Raw genomic sequence first — 18,886 nt, forward strand, 5'->3', positions numbered from 1 at the left:
CACTGGGGTCCACCAGGATCCATCGGGGTCCACCGGGATCTACTGGGGTCCACCAGGACCCACTGCGGCCCACCAGGGTCCATTGGGGTCCACCTGGATCTCCTGGGATCCACCAGGACCCACCAGTGGGTCCATGAGGTTCTTGGAGGTTCCTGGAGGTTCTGCTGGGGTCCACCAGGATCTCCTGGGGTCCACCAGGATCCAGTGGGGTCCACCAGTGGATCCTTGAGGTTCTTGGAGATTCCTGGAGGTTCCTGGAGGTTCTGCTGGGGTCCACCAGGACCCACCAGTGGATCCTTGAGGTTCCTGGAGGTTCCGCTGGGGTCCACCAGGATCTCCTGGGCTCCACCAGGGTCCAGTGGGGTCCACCAGGATCCGCTGGGCTCCACCAGGCCCCACCCTGAGCCCGGTTCCTCCCGCCCAGGAACGGATCCGGAACCACAAATACCGGAGCCTGAACGACCTGGAGAAGGACGTGATGCTGCTGTGCCAGAACGCCCAGACCTTCAACCTGGAGGGGTCCCTGGTGGGACAACCTGGGGGGGACAACCTGGGGGGGACAACCTGGGAGGGACAACCTGGGCCAGAACGCCCAGACCTTCAACCTGGAGGGGTCCCTGGTGGGACAGCCTGGGGGGACAACCTGGGGGGACAACCTGGGGTTGGACAACCTGGGCCAGAACGCCCAGACCTTCAACCTGGAGGGGTCCCTGGTGGGACAGCCCGGGGGGGACAACCTGGGAGGGACAACCTGGGGGGGACAACCTGGGGGGGACAACCTGGGGTGGCACCTGGGCTGACCAGGAATGACCAGGAGTGACCAGAACTGACCATGAGTGACTATGGGTGACCATGGGTGACCATGGGTGACCACAAGTGACCAAGAATGACCAGGGGTAACCAGGACTGACCAGGATGACCAGAAGTGACCATGAGGGACCAGAACTGACCATGAGTGACCATGGGTGACCATGACTGACCAGAAATGACCATGAGTGACCATGGGTGACCATGAGTGACCATGGGTGACCATGAGTGACCATGGGTGACCAGGACTTGGTAGCGTTGACCAGAATGACCAGAACTGACCAAGACTGACAAAGGACCAAGGGTGACCATGACCATGACTGAAAGTGACCATGGGTGACCATGGGGGACCATGACTGACCAAGGATGACCATGGGTGACCATGACTGACCATGGGTGACCACAACGGACCATGGGTGACCATGGGTGACCATGACTGACCATGGGTGACCAAGGATGACCATGGGTGACCATGACTGACCATGGGTGACCATGAGTGACCACAACGGACCATGGGTGACCATGACTGACCACGACTGACCACGACTGACCATGGGCGACCATGACTGACCACGGGTGACCATGACTGACCATGGGCGACCACAACTGACTATGGGTGACCATGGGTGACCATGACTGACCACGACAGACCACGGGTGCCCATGACTGACCATGGGTGACCATGACTGACCATGACTGACCATGGGTGACCAAGGATGACCAAGGATGACCGTGGGTGACCATGACTGACCATGGGTGACCACAACGGACCATGGGTGACCAGAACTGACCACAACTGACCACGAGTGACCACAACTGACCACGAGTGACCACGAGTGGCCGCGTGTCCGGCCCCCAGATCTACGAGGACTCCATCGTGCTGCAGTCGGTGTTCACCAGCGTGCGGCAGAAGGTGGAGAAGGAGGAGGAGAGCGACGGCGAGGAGAGCGAGGAGGAGGAGGAGGGCGAGGAGGAAGGCTCCGAGTCCGAGGGTGCGCCCGGGGACGGGGCCTGTGGGGTGGGGCCTGCGGGATCGGTGGGGTCGATGGGGTCAATGGGATCGATGGGATTGATGGGATTGGATTGGATTGATGGGATTGATGGGATTGATGGGATTGATGGGATTGATCAGATGGGATCAATGGGATTGATGGGATTGGATTGGATTGATGGGATTGATGGGATGGGATCAATGGATGGGATTGGATCAATGGATTGATCAGATGGGATCAATGGGATTGATGGGATCGATGGGATTGATGGGATCGGGTCAATGGGATTGATGGGATTGATGGGATGGGATCAATGGGATCAATGGGATTGATCAGATTGATGGGATGGGATCAATGGGATGGGATCAATGGGATTGATGGGATTGATGGGATGGGATCAATGGGATTGATGGGATTGATGGGATCAATGGGATGGGATCAATGGGATTGATGGGATTGATGGGATCAATGGGATGGGATCAATGGGATTGATGGGATTCATGGGATCAATGGGATGGGATCAATGGGATTGATGGGATTGATGGGATCGATGGGATCAATGGGATTGATGGGATTGATGGGATGGGATCAATGGGATAGGGTCAATGGGATTGAATGGGGTCAATGGGATCAATGGGATGGGATCAATGGGAATTGATCAATAGGATGGGATGGGGTCAATGGGATGGGATCAATGAGATTGGATGGGATCAATGGGATGGGATCAATGGGAATTGATCAATGGGATTGGATCAATAGGATGGGATGGGGTCAATGGGATTGATGGGATTGATGGGATGGGATCAATGGGATGGGATGGGATGGGATGGGATCGATGTGATTGATCAGATGGGATCAATGGGATCATTGGGATGGGATCCAATGGGATGGGATCCAATGGGATGGGATCAATGGGATAGGGTCAATGGGATGGGATTGGATCAATGGGACCAATGGGATCAGTGGGATCAATGGGATTGGGATGGGGTCAATGGGATTGGGTCAGTGGGATCAATAGGATTGGAATTGGGATGGGATTGTGTCAATGGGATTTGGATTGGGATGGGATCCATGGGATTGGGATTGGGATCAATGGGATCGGGATGGGGTCAGTGGGATCAATGGGATGGGATGGGATTGGGTCAATGGGATCAATGGGATCGGGATGGGGTCAATGGGATTGGGATTGGGATCAATGGGATGGGATGGATGGGAGCCCCTCCTGCCCGCAGCGCGCTCGGTGAAGGTGAAGATCCGGCTGGGCCGCAAGGAGAAGGTTCCGGAACGCGGCAAGGGCCGGCGCCGGGGGGGGCGCGGGGGGCGCCCCAAACCCCTCCTGAGCGACGACGAGAGCGAGGACGAGCAGGAGGAGGTGAGGGCACAGACCCCAAACCCTGACCCCAAACCCTGAACCCAAATTCTGCCCTCAAATCCCGACCCCAAATCTTGACCCCAAACCCCAAATCCTGACCCCAAATCCTAAATCCTGAACCCAGATCCCAAATCCCAACCCCAAATCCCAAATCTTGACCCCAAATCCCAAATCCTGAACCCAGATCCCAAACCCTGACCCCAAATCCCAAATCTTGACCCCAAATCCCAAACCCTGACCCCAAATCCCAAATCCTGAACCCAGATCCCAAACCCTGACCCCAAATCCCAAATCCTGAACCCAGATCCCAAATCCCAACCCCAAATCCCAAATCTTGACCCCAAATCCCAAACCCTGAACCCAGATCCCAAATCCTGACCCCAAACCCAGAACCCCAAACCCCAATACTGACCCGAAATCCCGACCCCAAATCCCAAATCTGGACCCCCAAATTCTGACCCCAAATCCCAAATCCTGACCCCAAACCGCAAATCCCAACCCCAAACCCTGACCCCAAACCCAACCCCAAATCCCGACCCCAAATCCTGGGAGAGATCCCAAACTCCAAATCCTGACCCCAAATCCCAAACCCTGACCCCAAACCCCAAATCCCAACCCCAAACCCCAAACCCTGACCCCAAACCCCAAATCCCTCCCCAGGATCGCTCCGGCAGCGGCACCGAGGACGACTGAACCCCGAACATTCCACGGCTCCAGAACTCTGAGAAACCCCAAAAACCCCCCAAAAATCCCCCAAAAATTCCCCTCCCCCCGTAGCTCCGACGGCAGCGACGCCGGAATTCCCAAAAATCCTGAAAATCCCCCAAAAAATCCCAAAAGAACCCCAAAAAAACCCCAAAAAATCCCAAAACCTCGCCCGTATTTAATACCTGGGTTGGTCCTGATGGTCCCAGGTGGTCCCAAATCCAGATTGTCCCAAATTTGGGTGGTCCAGAGTGATCCAGACCATCCTGGATGCTCCTAAATCCACCTGGACCATCCCAAATCCATCCAGGATCATCCTAAATCCATCCAGGATGGTCCTAAATCCTCTTGGATCATCCTAAACCCTCCAGGATCATCCTAAACCCTCTTGGATCATCCCAAATCCATCCTGGATGCTCCTAAATCCACCTGGACCATCCCAAACCCTCCTGGATCGTCCTAAATCCATCCAGGATGGTCCTAAATCTTCTTGGAACATCCCAAATCCATCTTGGACCATCCCAAACCCTTCTGGGTCATCCTAAATCCTCTTGGACCATCCTAAATCCATCCTGGATGCTCCTAAATCCATCCTGGACCATCCTAAATCCATCCTGAGTTGGTCCTAAATCCATCTTGGATCAGCTGAGCTCAGCCTTGGACTGTTCTGGATGGTCCTAAATCCTCTTAGATCATCCCAAACCCTCTTGGACCATCCCAAATCCATCCTGGGCCATCCTAAATCCATCCTGAGTTGCTCCTAAATCCTCTTGGACCATCCCAAACCCTCCTGGATCGTCCTAAATCCATCCAGGATGGTCCTAAATCCTCTTGGATCATCCTAAATCCATCTTGGACCATCCCAAACCCTTCTGGGTCATCCTAAATCCTCTTGGACCATCCTAAATCCATCCTGGATGCTCCTAAATCCATCCTGGACCATCCTAAATCCATCCTGAGTTGGTCCTAAATCCATCTTGGATCAGCTGAGCTCAGCCTTGGACTGTTCTGGATGCTCCTAAATCCTCTTGGATCATCCTAAACCCTCTTGGACCATCCCAAATCCATCCTGGATGCTCCTAAATCCTCTTGGACCATCCCAAATCCATCCTGGACCAGCTGAGCTCAGCCTTGGGTTGTCCTGGATGGTCCTAAACCCTCTCAGACCGTCCTGGATGCTCCTAAACCCTCTTGGATCATCCCAAATCCATCCTGAGTTGGTCCTAAATCCTCTTGGACCATCCCAAACCCTCCTGGGTCATCTTAAACCCTCTTGGATCATCCCAAATCCATCCTGGGTCATTTTAAATCCCTTTCGACCATCCCAAACCCTCCTGGACCATCCCAAATCCACCCTGGATGCTCCTAAATCCTCTCGGACCATCCTGGATGCTCCTAAATCCTCTTGGAGCATCCCAAATCCACCCTGGATGCTCCTAAATCCACCTGGACCATCCTGGATGCTCCTAAATCCTCTTGGACCATCCCAAATTCACCCTGGATGCTCCTAAATCCATCTTGGACCATCCCAAACCCTTCTGGGTCATCCTAAACCCTCTTGGACCATCCTAAATCCATCCTGGATCAGCTGAGCTCAGCCTTGGACTGTTCTGGATGGTCCTAAATCCTCTTGGATCATCTTAAACCCTCCTGGACCATCCCAAATCCATCGTGGATGCTCCTAAATCCTCTTGGACCATCCCAAATCCACCCTGGATGATCCCAAACCCTCCTGGACCATCCCAAATCCATCGTGGATGGTTCCTAAATCCTCTTGGACCACCCTGGATGCTCCTAAACCCTTCTGGGTCATCCCAAATCCATCCTGGATGGTTCCTAAATCCTCTCAGACCATCCCAAATCCACCCTGGATGGTCCTAAACCCTCTTGGACCATGCCAAATCCACCCTGGATGGTCCTAAACCCTCTTGGACCATGCCAAATCCACCCTGGATGCTCCTAAATCCACCTGGACTATCCCAAATCCATCCTGGACCAGCTGAGCTCAGCCTTGGGTTGTCCTGGATGGTCCTAAACCCTCTCAGACCATCCTGGATGCTCCTAAACCCTTCTGGACCATCCCAAATCCATCCTGGATGATCCTAAATCCACCTGGACCATCCTGGATGCTCCTAAATCCACCTGGACCATCTCAAATCCATCCTGGATGGTTCCTAAATCCACCTGGACCATCCCAAATCCACCCTGGATGGTTCCTAAATCCTCTTGGACCACCCTGGATGCTCCTAAACCCTTCTGGGTCATCCCAAATCCATCCTGGATGGTTCCTAAATCCTCTCAGACCATCCCAAATCCACCCTGGATGGTCCTAAACCCACCTGGACCATCCCAAATCCATCCTGGATCAGCTGAGCTCAGCCTTGGGTTGTCCTGGATGCTCCTAAACCCTCTTGGACCATCCTGGATGCTCCTAAATCCTCCTGGACCACCCTGGATGCTCCTAAACCCTTCTGGACCATCCCAACTCCACCCTGGATGGTTCCTAAATCCACCTGGACCATCCTGGATGCTCCTAAATCCACCTGGACCATCCCAAATCCATCCTGGATGGTTCCTAAATCCACCTGGACCATCCCAAGTCCACCCTGGATGCTCCTAAATCCACCTGGACCATCCTGGATGCTCCTAAATCCACCTGGACCATCCCAAATCCATCCTGGACCATCCCAAATCCATCCTGGATGCTCCTAAATCCACCTGGACCATCCCAAATCCAGGCTCGTCCTGGCCCCGCCCCTGGCCCCGCCCCTGGCCCCGCCCCCGGCGCCGTCGCTGCCCCTGGGTTCCCAACGGTCGAGAATTAATTAATAAATTAATGAATCCAAGGGGAGTCCACAATTAATTAATGAATTAATTAATGAATAAATTAATTAAATCAGGCGGGGAGGGGGGGGAATTGGGGGTTTTGGGGCGATTTGTGGGGATTTTGGGGCTCTTTAGGGGAATATTGGGGTTCCTGAAGAGTTTTTGGGGCGATTTGTGGGGATTTTGGGGCTCTTTGGGGGGGAATTGGGGTTTTTGGGGTGATTTCCTCCTTTTATCCCGAATTTCTCGCCCGGATTTCCTCCCTTTTATCCCGGGTTTTCCTCCCTTTTATCCCGGGTTTTCCCTCCCTTTTATCCCGGATTTCCTCCCTTTTATCCCGGATTTCCTCCCTTTTATCCCGCATTTCCTCCCTTTTATCCCAGGTTTTCCCTCCCTTTTATCCCGGATTTCTCTCCCGGGTTTTCCCTCCTTTTATCCCGGGTTTTCCCTCCTTTTATCCCGGATTTCCTCCCTTTATCCCAGGTTTTCCCTCCCTTTTATCCCGGATTTCCTCCCTTTATCCCAGGTTTTCCCTCCCTTTTATCCCGGGTTTTCCCTCCTTTTATCCCGGATTTCTCTCCCGGATTTCCTCCCTTTTATCCCGGGTTTTCCCTCCTGCTTTTCCTCCCTTTTCCCCCATTTCCATCCCGGTTTCCCCTCTCCCATTCCCGCTTTTCCTCCCTTTATCCCGGTTTTCCCTCTCTCATTTCCCGGTTTCCTTTCCCCGTTTTCCCTTTCCCCATTCCCGGTTTCTCCTCCCGGTTTTCCCCTCCCTCATTCCCGATTTTCCTCCCCCGGATTTCCTCCCTTTTTCTCAGATTTCTCTCCCATTTTTCCTGCCCCTCATTCCCGCTTTTCCCTCCCGGTTTTCCTTCCTTTATCCCGGTTTTCCCTCTCTCATTTCCCGGTTTCCTTTCCCGGTTTTCCTTCCTTTATCCCGGTTTTCCCTCTCTCATTTCCCGGTTTCCTTTCCCCGTTTCCCTTTCCCCATTCCCGGTTTCTCCTCCCGGTTCCCCTCCCTCATTCCCGATTTTCCCTCCCTCTTTTCCCGCCCCTCATTCCCGGTTTCCCGCCCCCCTCCATTCCCGGTTTCCTTTCCCGCTTTTCCCTCCTTTTATCCCGCTTTTCCCTTCCCTCATTCCCGGTTTCCTCTCCCTCATTCCCGGTTTCCCCTCTCTCATTCCCGGTTTTCCTTCCTTTATCCCGGTTTTCCCTCTCTCATTTCCCGTTTCCCTCCCGGTTTTCCCTTCCCTAATTCCCGGTTTCCCTTTCCCGCTTTTCCCTTCCCTCATTCCCGGTTTCTCCTCCCGGTTTTCCCTTTCCCCATTCCCGGTTTTCCCCTCTCTCATTCCCGGTTTTCCCCTCTCCCATTCCCGGTTTTCCCCTCTCCCATTCCCGGTTTTCCCGCCCCTCCCCTTCCCCTTTTTGAACGCCCCGGGCTCCTCCCCCCGCCCGTTAAAATGGGGCCCGAGCGGGGCCGCGGCCACGGGGGCGCCGGGAGCGGCACCGGGAGCGGCACCGGGAGCGGCACCGGGACCGGGATCGGGTTTAGAACCGGGATTAACACCGGGAGCGACCGGGACCGGGATAAACACCGGGATTGGGATCAGAACCGGGACCGGCATCGGGAGCGTCCGGGACCGGGATCAGAACCGGGATTGGGATCAGAACCGGGATTAACACGGGCAGCGATCGGTACCGGGATAAGCACCGGGATCAGAACCGGGAGCGGCACCGGCACCGTCCGGGACCGGGATAAGCACCGGAACCCACCAGGACCAGCACCGGGACCAACACCGCGATCAGGACCGGGACCAACACCGGGATCGGCACCGGGACCAGCCCGGAGCTCCCGGATCTCTCCAAGCCCCGGTTCCGCTCCCAAAGCGCGGTTGGGAAACGGGGACGGCACCGAAAGCAGAACCGGGAACGAGCGGAAAAGAACCGGGAACGGCCGGGATGGGACCCGGGACCCCCGGGCTCCTCCTGCTCCTCCTGGCAGCGGCGGCGGCGGCGACACCGAGCACAGGTGAGGGGGAGAGGGACCCCAAAATGCCCCAAAAATCTGCCCAGGACCCCCCAAATCCTCCCCAGGACCTCCCCGGGACCCCAAAATCCACCCCAGGACCCCCTAAATCCGCTCCGGGACCCCCAAAATCCGCCCCTGGACCCCCAAAATCCGCTCCGGGTCCTTCCAGGACACCCAAACGCCCCCGGGACCCCTCAGGACCCCCCAAAATCCCCTCAAAATCCCCACCAGGACCCCCCAAATCCCCCCAAAATCCCCCCAGGATCCCCCAAATCCCCTCAAAAATCTGCCCAGGACCCCCCAAAATCCCCTCAGGACCCCCCAAAACCCCCCAGGACCTCTCAGGACCCCCAAAATCCCCCCAGAACCCCCAAACCCCCCCAAAATTCCCCCCCAGGACCCCCAAAATCCGCCCCGGGTCCCCCCCACGTGTCGCGGCCCCGCCCCACCTGATCGGAGGCCACGCCCCCTCCGCCCCACCCAGCCCGGGAAGGACCAATCAGCGCGCGCGCTTCGCCCCGCCCCTCGGCGGACGCGCCTCTGATTGGCCGAACTCAGACTGGCCACCCGCGGGGGCGGGGCTTGGAGCAGCCAATCAGAGCGCGGCGCGCGGGGAGGGCGCGCCCGGGTGGGGCCGGAATGGGGGGAAAAAATCGGAATAAAAAGGCCAAAAATGAGGGGAAAAAACCCCAAAAAATCGAAATAAAACCCCCAAAAATGAAGGCGAAAAGCCAAAAACGACGGGAAAGAACCCAAAAATGGGAGCGGGAGCAAAAAATTGGGTTAAAAACGGTTAAAAATCGGCAAAGGAACCTCCCTAAAAGTTGGGGTCAAACTCCGAAAATCGGGGGGAAGTTTCAGAGGCGGAGCGGAAATCCCGAAATGGGGATAAAAAACCTAAATTGGGTTAAAAAAAACTCAAATTGGGGATAAAAAACCCCAAAGTTTGGATTAAAAAGCCGAAATGGGATAAAAAAGCCAAAATTGGGATAAAAAACGAGCAAAAAAATCGGAATAAATCCCCAAATATTTGGATTAAAACCACACAAAAATGGGGATAAAATGGGCCAAAATTGAGATAAAAAACCCCCAAAAATTGGGATAAAAATCCCCAAAAATGGGGATAAAACCCCCCCAAAAATCGGAATAAAAACGTGAAAATTTGGGATATTTTGATTTTTGGGTTATTTTGAGTTATTTTTTGCTCTATTCTCTCCCTTTTTGGGGTTAATTTTGGGTTAATTTGATCTATTTTATTTGATTTAAATTTATTTGGATTTATTTTATTATTTAAACTTATTTTGTTTAATTTTAATTTATTTTATTTTAATTTTTTATTTTCTTTTAATTTGATTTATTTTTCTTTTAATTTCTTTTAAGTTATTTTATTTTGATTTATTTTTGCTTTCTTTATTTTAATATCTTTTAATTTCGCTTATATTATTTTTGTTTATTTTCATTTATTTTCATTTTCTTCATTTATTTAAATTTACTCAAATTTATTCTGTTATTTAATATAATTTTCTTTTATCTTCATTTATTTTTCATTAATTTGAATTTATTTGATTTGATTATATTTTTTCATTTATTTCAATTCATTTTATTCTATTATTTAATTTTATTTTATTTTATTGTCATTTTTCGAAATTTCTTTTATTTCGTTCTCTTTAAACTTATTTCAATTTGTTTAAATTTCTCTTATTTTCTTTCCTTTTCTTTTAATTCCTTTTAATTGATTTTACATTCTCCAAATTTATTATTTCGTTTTCAATTTATTTACATTTCTATTATTTTCTTTTCTTTTCTTTTAATTCCTTTTAATTTCTTTTACATTCTCCAAATTTATTATTTTGCTTTAAATTGATTTAATTTTCTATTCTTTTGTTCGATTTTATTTGATTTTAATTCCTTTGAATTCATTTAAATTTCTCTTATTTTGTTAGATTTTTTTTATTTTAATTCCTTTGAATTCATTTAAATTTCTCTTATTTTGTTAGATTTTCTTTGATTTTAATTCCTTTTAATTCATCTAAATTTCTATTATTTTGTTTGATTTTAACGCCTTTAATTTATGCAAATTTATGCAAATTTATGCAAATTTATGCAAATTTATGCAAATTAACCCGAAAAAAATTTTTTTTTTTTTTTCCTCCTACCCAGTCCACCCCCCGTGCCCTCCCGACCACCTCCAGTGCGGCGACCTCTCGTGCCTATCGCGACATTTCCAATGCGACGGCGACCGCGATTGTCCCGACGGGCGGGACGAGCTCGGCTGCGCCCCTCCCCCCCCGCCCTCCCCCTCCCCCTCCCCCCCCTGCCCCCCCTCCTCCTTCCGCTGTCGCGACAGCGCCTGCATCCCCGGCCTGTGGCGCTGCGACGGCGACCGCGACTGTCGCGACGGCGAGGACGAGGGGGAGGAGCTTTGCGGCAAGCCCCGCCCCCTTTCGCCCTGCCCCGCCCTGCAGTTCCCCTGCGGCTCCGGCGAGTGCGTGGCCAGGAGGTGGCGCTGCGACGGCATCGCCGACTGTCGCGACAGCTCCGACGAGCGGGGCTGCGGTGAGCGCGGGGCGGGAGCGGGAACGAACTGGGAATAAACCGGGAACAAACTGGGATTGAACCGGGAACGAACTGGGAACAAACCGGGATCAAACTGGGATCGAACTGGGAACGAACCGGGAACAAACTGGGATCAAACTGGGATCAAACTGGGATTGACCCGGGAACGAACCAGGAACAAACCGGGATCAAACTGGGATCAAACTGGGAACAAACTGGGAACAAACCGGGATCAAACTGGGATCGAACTGGGAACGAACCAGGAACAAACCGGGATCAAACTGGGATCGAACTGGGAACGAACCGGGAACAAACCGGGATTGAACCGGGATCAAACTGGGAACAAACTGGGAACGAACCGGGAACAAACCGGGATCAAACTGGGATCAAACTGGGAACGAACTGGGAACAAACCGGGATCAAACTGGGATCGAACCAGGAACAAACTGGGAACGAACCGGGATCAAACTGGGAACAAACCAGGATTGAACCGGGAACAAACTGGGATCAAACTGGGATTGAACCGGGAACAAACCGGGATCAAACTGGGATTGAACTGGGAACGAACCGGGAACAAACTGGGATCGAACCGGGAACAAACCGGGATCAAACCGGGATCAAACTGGGAACAAACCGGGATCAAACTGGGAACAAACTGGGATCAAACTGGGATCAAACCGGAATTGAACTGGGAGGGACTGGGAGGGGTCCAAGACCTCAGACCCCACCCCATTCCCCTTCAGCCCCGCCCATCTGCTCCGCCCCGCCCATTCAGCCACGCCCATTTAGCCCCGCCCCTTTGTTTTGACCCCACCCCTGCTCTGACCCCGCCCCTCCCATCTGGCCTTGCCCCTCCGCTCTGGCCCCGCCCCTTCCCTCTAGCCCCCACATTGACCCCGCCCCCGCTCTGACCCCGCCCCTTGTTTCAAACCCGCCTCTTTTCCCTTTAGCCCCGCCCCTTCTAACCCGATCCCCATCATTTTAGCCCCGCCCATCCCTACTTTAGCCCCGCCCCTTTATCAACCCATATTAGCCCCTCCCCTTCCATTTGACCACGCCTCTACTTAAGCCCCGCCCTCTTTAACCCCTCCCTTTTGACCCCGCCCCATTTACACCTTTCCCTCACAGTGACCCCGCCCATTTCCCTTTGACCCCGCTCCATTTACGCCTTTCCCTCACAGTGACCCCGCCCGTTTCCTTTTGACCCCGCCCATTTCTCTTTGACCTCGCCCCATTTCCGCCTTTCCCTCATACTGACCCCGCCCATTTCCCTTTGACCCCGCTCCATTTCTGCCTTTCCCTCACAGTGACCCCGCCCATTCCCGCCTTTCCCTCACACTGACCCCGCCCATTTCCGCCTTTCCCTCACAGTGACCCCGCCCATTTCCCTTTGACCCCGCTCCATTTCCGCCTTTCCCTCACAGTGACCCCGCCCATTTCCCTTTGACCCCGCTCCATTTCCGCCTTTCCCTCACAGTGACCCCGCGCCATTTTCTCTGACCCCGCCCCTCTCTCCCTTTAGCCCCGCCCCCGCCGTGCCCCCCGGGGCAGTTCCTCTGTCGCGACAGGCGCTGCATCCCTGCGGCGCGAGCCTGCGACGGAACCCGCGACTGTCGCGACGGCGACGACGAGGAGGCGTGTCCGGAAGGTGGGGGAGGGGCCGGGGGCGGATTTTGGGGGGGGTCCTGGGGGGGTTTGGGGCCGTTTGAGGGGGATTTGGGGGGGGGATTTTGGGGTGTCCTGAGGGGATTTGGGGGAGTTTTGGGGCAGTTTTGGGGTGGTCCTGAGGGGATTTTGGGGTGTCCTGAGGGGATTTGGGGGGTCCTGAGGGGTTTGGGGTCGTTTGAGGGGGATTTGGGAGGTCTGGGGGGGTTTTGGGGGAGTTTTGGGGGGTCCTGAGGGGTTTGGGGGCATTTGAGGGGGATTTGGGGGAGTTTGGGGCAGTTTTGGGGCGTCCTGGGGGGGATTTGGGGGAGTTTCGGGGGAATTGAGGGAATTTGGGGGGGGGGTTGGGGAGATTTTGGGGTGTCCTGAGGGGATTTGGGGGAGTTTTGGGGGGCGTTTCCGGCGTATTTTGGGGGGATTTTGGGGGATTTTAGGGGGTCCTGAGGGGTTTAGGGGCAGTTTTGGGGTGGCCTGGAAGATTTGGGGGGCGGGGGGGTCTATGGGGATTTTGGGGGGGGGGGGTTTCAAAAATTTTGAGGGATTTTTCAGAAATTTTGGGGCTTTTTTTGTGGATATTTTTGGGTTTTTTTGTGGATATTTTTGGGGTTTTTTTGAGGATTTTTTGGGGCTTTTTTAAATATATTTTTTGGGGTTTTTTGCGGATATTTTGGGATTTTTCGCGGATCTTTTTGGGGGTCCCTCGTTCCGTGACCCCCCTCTCTTTCTTCTCTCCCCCTGCCCAGCCCCGTCGTGCCCCTCCCCGCACTGGTTCCGCTGTCGCTCGGGTGAATGTATCGCGATAGCGCAGGTCTGCGATGGGCGGCGCCACTGTCGCGATTGGTCGGACGAGCCGCTCAAGGAATGCGGTGAGGAGGGGCCCCAAATGCCCCGGACAAAAAAAAACAACCTAAAACTGCGCCAAAATCCTCTCAAAACCACCCAAAATCCCGTCCTAAAACCCTCCAAAAATCCCCCCAAAATGCTCAAAAAATCGCCCCAAAAAATCGCCCCAAAAAAGCCAAAAATCCCGCCCTAAAACCCCCCAAAAATCCCCCCAAAAATTGCTCAAAAATGCCCAAAAAATCCCCCCAAAAAAGCCAAAAATCCCCCCAAAAACCGCCCCAACCCCCCCCCAAAAATACCAAACCTGACCTAAAAATCGCCCCAAAATCCCCCCAAAAAAGTCCCAAAAATCCCCCCCAAAATTGCTCCAAAAATGCCCCAAAATCCTCCTCAAAAATGCCCCAAAATCCCCCCAAAAATCCCTCCAAAAAGGCCCAAAAATCGCCCCAAAAAAGCCAAAAATCCCCCCAAAATTGGGGATTTTGGGGTTGGGATTTTTGGAATTTTGGGGATTTTCGAGTGGGGATTTTTGGGATTTTTGGGATTTTTGAGTGGGGATTTTTTGGATTTTTGGGATTTTGGGGTTGGAATTTTTAGAATTTTTGGGATTTTCAGGTGGGGATTTTCAGAATTTTCAGGATTTTAGAATTGGGATTTTTGGGATTTTCAGGATTTTTGAGCGGGGATTTTTGGGATTTTTGGGATTTTCGAGTGGGGATTTTTGGGATTTTCAAGTGGGGATTTTTGGGATTTTGGGGATTTTCAAGTGGGGTTTTTCGGGATTTTCGAGAGGGGATTTTTGGGATTTTCAGGATTTTAGAATTGGGATTTTTGGGATTTTTGGGGTTTTCGAGTGGGAATTTTTGGGATTTTGGGGATTTTTTGAGTGGGGATTTTCGGGATTTTCGGGTGGGGATTTTGGGGATTTTTGAGTGGGGATTTTTGGGATTTTGGGGATTTTTGGGATTTTGGGGATTTTTGAGTGGGGATTTTGGGGATTTTGGGGATTTTCAAGTGGGGATTTTTGGGATTTTCGAATGGGGATTTTTGGGGGTTTTTGAATGGGGATTTTTGGGGATTTTCAGGGATTTTTGAGTGGGGATTTTTGTGCTTTTTTGGGATTTTCAAGTGGGGATTTTGGAGGTCAGAATTTTGTAATTTTGGGGGTTTTTTGTGCTTTTTTGGCATCTCCAGGAGTCAACGAGGATTTTCAAGTGGGGATTTTTGGGATTTTCAGGATTTTAGAATTGGGATTTTTGGGGTTTTTGAGTGGGGATTTCTGGGGATTTTTGAGTCGTGATTTTGGGATTTTTGGGGATTTTTGAGTGGGGATTTTTGGGATTTGTGGGGATTTTTGAGTGGGGATTTTTGGGGATTTTTGAGTCGTGATTTTGGGATTTTTGGGGATTTTTGAGTGGGGATTTTTTGGGGATTTTTGAGGTCAGAATTTTGTAATTTTTGGGTGTTTTTTGTGCTTTTTTGGCATCTCCAGGAGTCAACGAGTGCCTGCAGGGCTCCGGGGGCTGCTCCCACCTGTGCCGGGATCTCCCCGTGGGCTTCGAGTGCAGCTGCCCCCAGGGAATGGGGCTGGGCCCCGATGGCCGGACCTGCCACGGTGGGTGAGACCCAAAAATGCCCCAAAATGGCCCTAAAATATCCTAAAGGATCCTTTTAGTATCCTAAAGGATACTAAAATATCCTAAAATGGTCCTAAAATGATCCCAAAATGGTTCTAAAATATCCTAAAGTGATCCTAAAATATCCTAAATGATCATAAATGATCCTAAAATACCCCAAAATATCCTAAAATGGTCCTAAAATGGTCCTAAAATATCCTAAAATGGTCCTAAAATATCCTAAAATGGTCCTAAAATGGTCCAAAAATGATCCTAAAATGGTCCTAAAGTGATCCTAAAGTGATCTTTAAATGATCCTAAAATGGTCCTAAAATGATCCTAAAATGGTCCTAAAATATCCTAAAGTGATCCTAAAGTGATCCTAAAATGGTCCTAAAATATCTTAAAATATCCTGAAATATCCTGAAATATTCTAAAATACCTTAAAAAACCCTGAAATATCCTTTAGGTGATTTGGGGTCATTTTGGGTGATTTGAGGTCATTTTGGGGTGATTTTAGGGGATTTGGGGTCATTTTGGGTGATTTTAGGGGATTTGGGGTCATTTTGGTTGATTTGGGGGGGATTTTAGGTGATTTGGGGTCATTTTGGTTGATTTTAGGTCATTTGGGCTCATTTTGAGGTGATTTTAGGTGATTTGGGGTCACTGGATGATTTTGAGGGGATTTTAGGTGATTTGGGGTCATTTTGAGGTGATTTTAGGATATTTGGGGGTGATTTTAGGACATTTTGGGCTCATTTTGGGGTGATTTTAGGATATTTGGGGGTGATTTTAGTTGATTTTGAGGTGATTTTCGGATATTTTTGGGTCTCCCTTTGCTGACCCCTCTGTGCCCCCCCCAGCCCTTCCCGGGACCCCGGAACCTCTGGGCCGGAACCTGAGCACGGAGGGAAACGCCCCCACAGGTGAGGCCACGCCCACCGACCACGCCCACCGCACATGGCCACGCCCACAGACCACACCCACTCTCCCTACCTGACCACACAACTTGGCCACACCCTTCTGACATTGTGACCACATCATTTGGCCACGCCCCCTGGCCACGCCCCCTGACCTCCCCCGTTCCCACAGGTGACTTCGTCCAACCGGGCGGGGCCGGAGGGGCGGGGCCGTTGATGACGTCACTGGGGGTCCTGCTGCCCCTTGGTATGGCTGGTGGGGGAGGGGCTGAAATTTAAGGGGGGTGGGGGAGGGGAAATGGGAGGGGTTCCCAAAAAATGGGGGGTGGGGCTGGAAGGGGGGAGGGGTCACAAAATGGGGGAGGGGTCACAAGTTGGGGGAGGGGTCAAAAATGGGGGAGGGGTCACAAGTTGGGGGGGGGGAAATCCCCTCCCTGCAGTTCCCCCTTGTGGCCACCAGGGGGCTCCGTGAATTGATCCCAATGGGGACAATCCCAAATTTTGGGGTGAAATTCCGGGAATTTGGGGTTGGGGATATCCCAAATTTTGGGGGGTTCTCGCCTGATTTTGGGGAGAAGATCCCAGATTTTGGGAAGAGGATCCCAAATTTTTGGGGTAAAATCCCAGATTTTGGGGAGAATATCCCCGATTTTGGTGGTCGTCCCCTCCCTGCACTTCCCACCTGTGACCACCAGGGGGCTCCTTGAATTGATCCCAATGGGGACAATCCCAAATTTTGGGGTGAAATTCCGGGAATTTGGGGTTGGGGATATCCCAAATTTTGCGGGGGGGGGGTGGTTCTCGCCTGATTTTGGGGAGAAGATCCCAGATTTTTTGGGGAAAAATCCCAGATTTTGGGGAGAATATCCCCGATTTTGGTGGTCGTCCCCTCCCTGCACTTCCCACCTGTGACCACCAGGGGGCTCCATGAATGGATCCCAGTGGGGCATCTCAAATTTTTGGGGTAAAATCCCAAATTTTTGGGGTAAAATCCCAAATTTTTGGGGCGCCCCAAATTTTGAGGTGTCCCCGATTTTTTGGGGACCCCCCTGACCCCCCTTTTACCCCCCCAGGGCTGTTGCTGTGCCTGGGCCTGGCCGGGCGGGCGCTTTGGCGATGGTGGCGCCGGCGCAGCACCAACAGCATCAGCTTCAGCAACGCCGCCTTCCGGAAGGTTCCGGAACACCTGGAGGGGGCGGGGCTTGGGGACACGCAGGTGAGCAGCTGGAGGGGGCGGGGTTAACGCCGGGAGGGGGCGGGGCTTGGGGACACAAGGGTGACCTCATCTTTGTCCCCCTGCAGTGGCCGCTGACAATGGAGGACGATGAGCCCTGAGGGGATGGGGGAGGTGAGACCCCCCTGGAGACACCTGGGCACACCTGGGGACGCAGCTGAGGAACATCTGGGCACAGCTGGAGCCATCAGGGAATACCTGGATGCACCTGGGCCACAGCTGGGCCCAGCTGGGCACACCAAAGAACACCTGAGAAGGCCTGGATGCACCTGGAGACACCTGGGGGGGGACATGTGGGACACACCTGGGAACATCTGGATGGACCTGGGCCACATCTGGCGACACCGATGAACACCTGGGTGCATCTGGAGCCACCTGGAGCCACCTGGGCACATCTGGGAGTGGCTGAGTGCCCTCAGATGGGGCTGTGGACACACCTGGACACACCTGGCCATGACTTCAGACACATCTGGGCACACCTGGACACATCTGGGCGCACACGTCCGTGCCCCTCTCACCTGTCTGTACCTGTGCTCACCTGTGCAGGTGCCCCTGATGCCCCCCCAAGGACATTTTAAGGATTTTTTTAACCAAAATTCTCTGATTTGGGCCCAATTTGAGGCCCCTGAGGAGGGGGCGGGGCCAATGTGGCCGCGCCTTGTGACGTCAATAAAGATTTATTTATTAACCAATGAGTGATTGGTCTGGGAGTGCGGGCGGGGCTCGGAGAAGCCTCCACGCGTGCCATTGGTCCTTGTTTCCCTCCAAAACCGCTGTGCGGCGCTCATTGGACGCCGCGTTCTTGACAACGCACGCCATTGGCTGGGCGAACTGCCAAAGAAACGCCTACCAGCGAGCGTGGCTGTGATTGGTCAGGGAGTTTCCCGCCGCTGATTGATCCATGCGCATGTCAATCTAACAAAGCTCCGCCCCTCCCGCTCCGCGCGTTTCATTGGCTTCGCTGGCCGTCAGTCAAACGCGTCACCCAATCGCTGCGCAGCGCAGGAGGGCGGGGATAGCGCCGCATACTATTGGGTAAGGAGAACGTCAATCACCTCTCGCCCCGCCTTTTTCGTCATTTCCGCTTCCTCCACCAATCGCGGCGTCTCGCGGGGTCTCCCTTGCGCTGATTGGCCGCGCTCCCTGAGTCCCGCCCATGCCCCGCTCCCATTTCCGCTCCTCCATTGGTTCTCCGCGCTGTCACTCACCCCAACACCCCTCAATCGCAGCGCGCCGGCTCTTTCCTTCCTCCCATTGGCCGCCGCGCGCTGTCCTCAGTGTGTGATTGGGTGAACCGTCTGTCAGTCAGCGCGAATACGCG

At 52.8% G+C, this 18,886-nt stretch overlaps 2 protein-coding genes and 1 long non-coding RNA gene across 41 annotated transcripts in view; 2 read left to right on the forward strand and 1 right to left on the reverse strand.

Annotated features, from left to right (window-relative positions):
• SMARCA4 (SWI/SNF related BAF chromatin remodeling complex subunit ATPase 4) overlaps nt 1-4,252 on the forward strand; it is a 61,096-nt gene extending 56,844 nt beyond the window's left edge. For all 3 annotated transcript variants that reach the window (XM_071418588.1, XM_071418589.1, XM_071418590.1), the window contains exons 32-35: nt 425-526; nt 1,667-1,799; nt 3,032-3,171; nt 3,832-4,252. In XM_071418588.1, coding sequence (XP_071274689.1) covers nt 425-526; nt 1,667-1,799; nt 3,032-3,171; nt 3,832-3,864 — 408 coding nt within the window. In that variant the 3' untranslated portion in view covers nt 3,865-4,252. The remainder of the gene's footprint in view (nt 1-424; nt 527-1,666; nt 1,800-3,031; nt 3,172-3,831) is intronic.
• LOC139585724 (uncharacterized) lies at nt 4,126-6,708 on the reverse strand. Of its 37 annotated transcripts, XR_011677232.1 has the most exons (8): nt 6,396-6,708; nt 6,216-6,334; nt 6,061-6,132; nt 5,989-6,018; nt 5,801-5,845; nt 4,881-5,667; nt 4,580-4,765; nt 4,226-4,362 (listed from the first exon to the last, which is right to left on the reverse strand). It is a non-coding gene; the product is annotated as an uncharacterized lncRNA (long non-coding RNA). The 37 variants fall into 37 exon arrangements; XR_011677255.1 differs by lacking the exon at nt 6,216-6,334 and having other exon boundaries at nt 4,881-5,649; nt 5,825-6,132; nt 6,390-6,419; nt 6,462-6,502; nt 6,533-6,708; XR_011677258.1 differs by lacking the exons at nt 6,061-6,132; nt 6,216-6,334 and having other exon boundaries at nt 4,881-5,649; nt 5,825-6,027; nt 6,368-6,419; nt 6,462-6,502; nt 6,533-6,708.
• Nucleotides 6,709-8,133: 1,425 nt separating this feature from the next.
• LOC139585706 (low-density lipoprotein receptor-like) lies at nt 8,134-18,253 on the forward strand. Its single transcript, XM_071418559.1, has 9 exons — nt 8,134-8,731; nt 10,892-11,287; nt 12,810-12,935; nt 13,696-13,818; nt 15,288-15,410; nt 16,275-16,337; nt 16,504-16,578; nt 17,405-17,547; nt 17,634-18,253. Exons 1-9 carry the CDS (start codon nt 8,662-8,664, stop codon nt 17,664-17,666), a joined length of 1,152 nt encoding a protein of 383 aa, XP_071274660.1. The 5' UTR covers nt 8,134-8,661; the 3' UTR covers nt 17,667-18,253.
• Nucleotides 18,254-18,886: the final 633 nt, after the last annotated feature.

Source organism: Agelaius tricolor, unplaced genomic scaffold (genome assembly GCF_023055355.1).
Source record: "Agelaius tricolor isolate 1412-34295 unplaced genomic scaffold, bAgeTri1.0.p SCAF_88, whole genome shotgun sequence".
Classification (NCBI taxonomy): domain Eukaryota; kingdom Metazoa; phylum Chordata; class Aves; order Passeriformes; family Icteridae; genus Agelaius; species Agelaius tricolor.

Coding starts and splice junctions, on each gene's coding strand:
- LOC139585706 (XM_071418559.1), top strand. CDS start 8,662: ATGGGACCCGGGACCCCCGGGCTCCTCCTGCTCCTCCTGGCAGCGGCG. Junction 8,732..10,891: donor GGCGGCGACACCGAGCACAG/GTGAGGGGGAGA, acceptor CCTCCTACCCAG/TCCACCCCCCGTGCCCTCCC. Junction 11,288..12,809: donor CTCCGACGAGCGGGGCTGCG/GTGAGCGCGGGG, acceptor CTCTCCCTTTAG/CCCCGCCCCCGCCGTGCCCC.